Source organism: Macaca thibetana, chromosome 15 (genome assembly GCF_024542745.1).
Source record: "Macaca thibetana thibetana isolate TM-01 chromosome 15, ASM2454274v1, whole genome shotgun sequence".
In the NCBI taxonomy this organism is placed as follows: Eukaryota; Metazoa; Chordata; class Mammalia; order Primates; family Cercopithecidae; genus Macaca; species Macaca thibetana.
In genome coordinates, this window is record NC_065592.1 from 48,212,648 (window position 1) to 48,220,848 (window position 8,201).

Genomic DNA, 8,201 nt, shown 5'->3' on the forward strand with positions numbered 1-8,201 from the left:
CCCCTCCCCCACCTTTATTCAGTTTCCGGTAGAGGCTGGTAGGGTAAGGGAGCTCAGTAAGTCACTTCCGGGCGACTGTTGTTTTATTTCCGGTCTGTGGGACCCGGCTGCGATTTGCTGCTGAGGGCAGTAGCTACCATCACTGCTGCCGCCATCATGTCGGACACGGACAGCGAGGAGGATTCGGCTGGAGGCGGCCCATTTTCTTTAGCGGGTATCCTTTTCGGCAACATCAATGGAGCGGGGCAGCTGGAGGGGGAGAGCGTCTTGGATGATGAGTGTAGGAAGCACTTAGCAGGCTTGGGGGCTTTGGGGCTGGGCAGCCTGATCACTGAACTTACGGCAAATGAAGAATTGACCGGGACTGCCGGTGCCGTGGTAAATGATGAAGGGTGGAGTAGGAGTACAGAAGAAGCTGTGGACTATTCAGACATCAACGAGATGGCAGAAGATGAAAGCCGAAAATACCAGCAGACGATGGGGAGCTTGCAGCCCCTTCGCCACTCAGATTATGATGAAGATGACTATGATGCTAATTGCGAAGACAGTGCTTGCAAGTTGATGCCTCCTCCACCTCCACCCCCGGGACCAATGAAGAAGGATAAGGACCAGGATGCTATTACCTGTGTGTCTGAAAATGACGGAGGCATCATCTTGCCCTCCATCATTGCCCCTTCCTTTTTGGCCTCAGAGAAAGTGGTCTTCAGTAGTTACTCTGACTCAGAATCTGAGATGGGACCTCAGGAAGCAACACAGGCAGAATCTGAGGATGGAAAGCTGACCCTTCCGTTAACTGGGATTATGCAGCATGATGCCACCAAGCTGTTGCCAAGTGTCACAGAACTTTTTCCAGAATTTCGACCTGGAAAGGTGTTACGCTTCCTACGTCTTTTTGGACCAGGGAAGAATGTCCCATCTGTTTGGCGGAGTGCTCGGAGAAAGAGGAAGAAGCATCGTGAGCTGATACAGGAAGAGCAGATCCAGGAGGTGGAATGCTCAGTAGAATCAGAAGTCAGCCAGAAGTCTTTGTGGAACTATGACTATGCTCCACGACCACCTCCAGAGCAGTGTCTCTCCGATGACGAAATCACGATGATGGTTCCTGTGGAGTCCAAATTTTCCCAATCAACTGGAGATGTAGATAAAGTGACAGATACCAAACCAAGAGTGGCTGAGTGGCGTTATGGGCCTGCCCAACTGTGGTATGATATGCTGGGTGTCTCTGAAGATGGCAGTGGGTTTGACTATGGCTTCAAACTGAGAAAAACAGAGCATGAACCTGTGACAAAATCTAGAATGATAGAGAAATTTAGGAAACTTGAGGAAAGCAATGGCACTGATCTTCTGGCTGATGAAAACTTCCTGATGGTGACACAGCTGCATTGGGAGGATAATATCATCTGGGATGGGGAGGATGTCAAACACAAAGGGACAAAACCTCAGCGTGCAGGCCTGGCAGGCTGGCTGCCTTCTAGCATGACTAGGAATGCGATGGCTTACAATGTTCAGCAAGGTTTTGCAGCCACTCTGGATGATGACAAACCTTGGTACTCTATTTTTCCCATTGACAATGAGGATCTGGTGTATGGACGCTGGGAGGACAATATCATTTGGGATGCTCAGGCCATGCCCCGGCTTTTGGAACCTCCTGTTTTGACACTTGATCCCAATGATGAGAACCTCATTTTGGAAATTCCTGATGAGAAGGAGGAGGCCACCTCTAACTCCCCCTCCAAGGAGAGTAAGAGGGAATCATCTCTGAAGAAGAGTCGAATTCTCTTGGGGAAAACAGGAGTCATCAAGGAGGAACCACAGCAGAACATGTCTCAGCCAGAAGTGAAAGATCCATGGAATCTCTCTAGTGATGAGTATTATTACCCCAAGCAACAGGGTCTTCGAGGCACCTTTGGAGGGAATATTATCCAGCATTCAATTCCTGCTGTGGAATTATGGCAACCCTTCTTTCCCACCCACATGGGGCCCATCAAAATCCGGCAGTTCCATCGCCCACCTCTGAAAAAGTACTCATTCGGTGCACTCTCTCAGCCAGGTCCCCATTCAGTCCAACCTTTGCTAAAGCACATCAAAAAAAAGGCCAAGATGAGAGAACAAGAGAGGCAAGCTTCAGGTGGTGGAGAGTTGTTTTTTATGCGCACACCTCAGGATCTCACAGGCAAAGATGGAGATCTTATTCTTGCAGAATATAGTGAGGAAAATGGACCCTTAATGATGCAGGTTGGCATGGCAACCAAGATAAAGAACTATTATAAACGGAAACCTGGAAAAGATCCTGGAGCACCAGATTGTAAATATGGGGAAACTGTTTACTGCCATACATCTCCTTTCCTGGGCTCTCTCCATCCTGGCCAATTACTGCAGGCATTTGAGAACAACCTTTTTCGTGCTCCAATTTATCTTCATAAGATGCCAGAAACTGATTTCTTGATCATTCGGACAAGACAGGGTTACTATATTCGGGAATTAGTGGATATTTTTGTGGTTGGCCAGCAGTGTCCCTTGTTTGAAGTTCCTGGGCCTAACTCCAAAAGGGCCAATACGCATATTCGAGACTTTCTACAGGTTTTTATTTACCGCCTTTTCTGGAAGAGTAAAGATCGGCCACGGAGGATACGAATGGAAGATATAAAAAAAGCCTTTCCTTCCCATTCAGAAAGCAGCATCCGGAAGAGGCTAAAGCTCTGCGCTGACTTCAAACGCACAGGGATGGATTCAAACTGGTGGGTGCTTAAGTCTGATTTTCGTTTACCAACGGAAGAAGAGATCAGAGCTATGGTGTCACCAGAGCAGTGCTGTGCTTATTATAGTATGATAGCTGCAGAGCAACGACTGAAGGATGCTGGCTATGGTGAGAAATCCTTTTTTGCTCCAGAAGAAGAAAATGAGGAAGATTTCCAGATGAAGATTGATGATGAAGTTCACACTGCTCCTTGGAACACCACAAGGGCCTTCATTGCTGCCATGAAGGGCAAGTGTCTCCTAGAGGTGACTGGGGTGGCAGATCCCACAGGGTGTGGTGAAGGATTCTCCTATGTGAAGATTCCAAATAAACCAACACAGCAGAAGGATGATAAAGAGCCGCAGGCAGTGAAGAAGACAGTGACAGGAACAGATGCAGACCTTCGTCGCCTTTCCCTGAAAAATGCCAAACAACTTCTACGTAAATTTGGTGTGCCAGAGGAAGAGATTAAAAAGTTGTCCCGCTGGGAAGTGATTGATGTGGTGCGCACAATGTCAACAGAACAGGCTCGTTCTGGAGAGGGGCCCATGAGTAAATTTGCCCGTGGATCAAGGTTTTCTGTGGCTGAGCATCAAGAGCGTTACAAAGAGGAATGTCAGCGCATCTTTGACCTACAGAACAAGGTTCTGTCATCAACTGAAGTCTTATCAAGTGACACAGACAGCAGCTCAGCTGAAGATAGTGACTTTGAAGAAATGGGAAAGAACATTGAGAACATGTTGCAGAACAAGAAAACCAGCTCTCAGCTGTCACGTGAATGGGAGGAGCAGGAGCGGAAGGAACTACAGCGAATGCTACTGGCAGCAGGCTCAGCAGCATCAGGAAACAATCACAGAGATGATGACACAGCTTCTGTGACAAGCCTTAACTCTTCTGCCACTGGACACTGTCTCAAGATTTATCGCACATTTCGAGATGAAGAGGGGAAAGAGTATGTTCGCTGTGAGACAGTCCGAAAACCAGCTGTCATTGATGCCTATGTACGCATACGGACTACAAAAGATGAGGAATTCATTCAAAAATTTGCCCTTTTTGATGAACAATATCGGGAAGAGATGCGAAAGGAGCGGCGGAGGATTCAAGAGCAACTGAGGCGGCTTAAGCGGAACCAGGAAAAGGAGAAACTTAGGGGTCCTCCTGAGAAGAAGCCCAAGAAAATGAAGGAGCGTCCTGACCTAAAACTGAAATGTGGGGCATGTGGTGCCATTGGACACATGAGGACTAACAAATTCTGCCCCCTCTATTATCAAACAAATGTGCCACCTTCCAACCCTGTTGCCATGACAGAAGAGCAGGAGGAGGAGTTGGAAAAGACAGTCATTCATAATGATAATGAAGAACTTATCAAGGTTGAAGGGACCAAAATTGTCTTGGGGAAACAGCTAATTGAGAATGCGGATGAGGTTCGCAGAAAATCTCTGGTTCTCAAGTTTCCTAAACAGCAGCTTCCTCCAAAGAAGAAACGGCGAGTTGGAACCACTGTTCATTGTGACTATTTGAATAGACCTCATAAGTCCATCCACCGACGCCGCACAGACCCTATGGTGACGCTGTCATCCATCTTGGAGTCTATCATCAATGACATGAGAGATCTTCCAAATACATACCCTTTCCACACTCCAGTCAATGCAAAGGTTGTAAAGGACTACTACAAAATCATCACTCGGCCAATGGACCTACAAACACTCCGTGAAAATGTGCGTAAATGCCTCTACCCATCTCGGGAAGAGTTCAGAGAGCATCTGGAGCTAATTGTGAAAAACAGTGCAACCTACAATGGTCCAAAACACTCATTGACTCAGATCTCTCAATCCATGCTGGATCTCTGTGATGAAAAACTCAGAGAGAAAGGAGACAAATTAGCTCGCTTAGAGAAAGCTATCAACCCCTTGCTGGATGATGATGACCAAGTGGCATTTTCTTTCATTCTGGACAACATTGTCACCCAGAAAATGATGGCAGTTCCAGATTCTTGGCCATTTCATCACCCAGTTAATAAGAAGTTTGTTCCAGATTATTACAAAGTGATTGTCAATCCGGTGGATTTAGAGACCATACATAAGAACATCTCCAAGCACAAGTATCAGAGTCGGGAGAGTTTTCTAGATGATGTAAACCTTATTCTGGCCAACAGTGTTAAGTATAATGGACCTGAGAGTCAGTATACTAAGACTGCCCAGGAGATTGTGAACGTCTGTTACCAGACGTTGACTGAGTATGATGAGCAGTTGACTCAACTTGAGAAGGATATTTGTACAGCTAAAGAAGCAGCTTTGGAGGAAGCAGAATTAGAAAGCCTGGACCCAATGACACCAGGGCCCTATACACCTCCGCCTCCTGATTTGTATGATACCAACACATGCCTCAGTATGTCTCGAGATACCTCTGTATTTCAAGATGAGAGCAATATGTCTGTCTTGGATATTCCCACTGCCACTCCAGAAAAGCAGATGTGCCAGGGCCGAGGTAGGCTGGGCGAGGAAGACTCTGATGTAGATATTGAAGGGTATGATGATGACGAGGAGGATGGGAAACCTAAGTCTCCCGCCCCAGAAGGTGAAGATGGAGATGGTGATCTTGCAGATGAAGAGGAAGGAACTGTACAACAGCCTCAAGCCAGTGTCCTGTATGAGGATTTGCTTATGTCTGAAGGAGAAGATGATGAGGAAGATGCTGGGAGTGATGAAGAAGGAGACAATTCTTTCTCTGCCATCCAGCTGAGTGAAAGTGGAAGTGACTCTGATGTGGATCTGGTGGAATAAAATCCAAACAACCCCACATGCTTCAGCATGCTTCAGGAGAACACAAGGATGGGCATGGAAAATGAAGAAAGCATGATGTCCTATGAGGGAGACAGTGGGGAGGCTTCCTACAGTTTGGAGGATAGCAACATCAGTTATGGGAGCTATGAGGAGCCTGATCCCAAGTCGAACACCCAAGACACAAGCTTCAGCAGCATCAGAAATTTCCAGCTGGGCATGGTGGCTCACACCTGTAATCTCAGCACTCTGGGAGGCCGAGGTGGGCGGATCACCTGAGGTCAGAAGTTCGAGACCAGCTTGGGCAACATGGCAAAACCTCATCTCTATTAAAAATACGAAATTTAGCCAGGCGTGGTGGTGCATGCCTGTAATCCCAGCTACTCGGGAGGCTAAGGCAGGAGAATCACTGGAACCCGGAAGGCAGAGGTTGCAGTGAGTGGAGATCATGCCACTGCACTCCAGCCTGGGCGAAAGAGTGAGATTCCATCTCAAAAAAAAAAAAAAAAAAAAAAAAAAAAAAAAAAAAAAAAAAAAAAAATTTCCAAGCATGGTATCATCTCACTTTTTTAATTTACAGGCTGGAACAGATAAGAGCCTTCCTGCTGGGACAGAGACTTGGGTTCTAGTGGACTCTGCTATACTTAAACCTATGTGACAAACTGCCCATTATTTTATTATTTAATTATGCAATGCCTAGTTCCTAAATGGATTTGAGGCAAATTACCGTAAACTTTGAAACAGCCTATATGTCAGAAATGATAATGTTGCCATCTAAATGTTTTCTGTCCCTCCCGCCTCAGGGGAAATGGTAGGAAAATGGTAAGTTTCTTAGGGCAATGACTGTGTCTTGTGTTTCTTTTCATGCTTAGGATATGGTTCTGTGCATAGTAGGTACTCAGTAAATGTTCCTAGAATCATAAAACCCTCAACAGATATGTTACTGAGCATCTGCTTTTCATGATAAGCACTCTATCAGATCCTTGGGATGCAAAGGTAAATAAGACAAATCCCTTTTACCCAAAGAGCTCACCATCGACTTGGGGAAGGGGAAGTGGAATTCAAAACATGTTAATAAATCATTATAGTACTGTGAGATAAATGCAATTAAGAAGCTTGCTGTAAAGTATAGGGGAAATAGAGGAGTAATCATGTCTGAAAAGTCAGGGAAGTCTTCCTAGAGATAATTTGCGAGCTGATTGTTTTAGAATTAGTAGAAGTTTGCCAGATGGAAAAGTCCAGGCAAAGTGTAACATGAATGGGAAAGGCCACAGTCTAGAAATGGCAGAATGTGTTTCTAGTTTGTTTCCAGGAAGGATTTAGGATGGTTTATATTCCAGTCCTTTAATGCTGGAATGGATAGAGATGAGACTGAAAGATGGGCGCGAAGTATATCATCACAAGCTTTGTGTTTGATGTTAATGTGTATGATTTTTATATTATGGGAAATAAGTTCTTAGAGGAGTGATGTAATCAGGTTTGTGTTTTAGAAATCTGTGTAATGTGTGAATGAAGAAAGAAATTGAAGAATCATATATAACAGATATATGTGATTCCATTTTTGTAAGACACAGAACCATGTGTGTTTATTTATATGTGTTTTTATATATACTTGTGCATGCAAAGGTAAAAGTCTGAAAGGATATCCGCTAACTGTTCACAATGATAACCCCCCAGGAATGGGATTGGAGGGGAGGGGGCTTCTGTGTTTGTTATGTATACTGGGTGGGATATTGTGCTTTTATTTCTGTATTGTTTGAATTTTTTTACAAGTATGTATTATTTTTGTAATACATTTTTTTATTCCAAAAAAAGAAAGAGATGGAAATTCAGAAATGTGTGTAAACAGGGAATCTTCACTGTATTGATAATGTTTTATTTCTTAAGCTGGGTAGTGGGTACCTGGATTTTCATTATATTTTTCTCTGTTTCTTTTAGCATATCTCAATATCTCATAATAAATACTTTGTAATAAATTTCATATGTGCATAATATTAAATAAGTTCTAGAAGTATATATACCAAAATATTCATTGTGTTTATCTCTGAATAGTAGAAATGTATCTTTATTTTCTTTGTTTTTCATGCTTACATTTTCTAATTTGCATTACTTTTATTTTAAAATATCTTAAAACATAGAAGAATGCCACAAAGACACAGAGCTTCTATAAGACCTTTCACATGTTACCCTTGCTGGTACATAAGGCACCACCAAACTAATGTTCTAACAGCCAGTCAATATTTTATCCCTTCTCTCTTATGCTGCCATTTTGGTCTGTTTAGGTTTAATGGTATCTGTTTTAGGTGGTACCTAACCATCTCTTGGCATAAAAAACCTGCTCAATGATTGCTTGTTAAATCTTGAGTAAATGAATTGTAATAAGCATGCAGATGACTCAGCATTGACTCACCTAAAGGTAACATCCACAGTCTTTACACAGTCTTCTACATCTCCAGTGATGTAGAATTCAGCCTTGACTTCTCTGCTCATTTCAAATCCTTTCTCAAACTCTCGGTACAAGAAGACAGTATTGCTTCCTTCTCCAAACAGCCTGCTTTCTCTTACTTCTAGCCCTTTGTCCATGTACTTCTCTATTCCTAGAATGAATGCAACCTTTGTTTGTCTGCCTGGTAAATACCTATTAATCTGTCATATTACAGTTTAAACATTTCTCCCCCTGTGAA

The 8,201-nt window shown here is 43.8% G+C and overlaps 1 protein-coding gene across 1 annotated transcript; it reads left to right on the plus strand.

Annotated features, from left to right (window-relative positions):
* Positions 1–67: 67 nt before the first annotated feature.
* Positions 68–5,931, plus strand: TAF1L (TATA-box binding protein associated factor 1 like). Its single transcript, XM_050760736.1, has one exon. The coding sequence runs from the start codon at positions 157–159 to the stop codon at positions 5,518–5,520; it is 5,364 nt and encodes a 1,787-aa protein (XP_050616693.1). The 5' UTR covers positions 68–156; the 3' UTR covers positions 5,521–5,931.
* Positions 5,932–8,201: the final 2,270 nt, after the last annotated feature.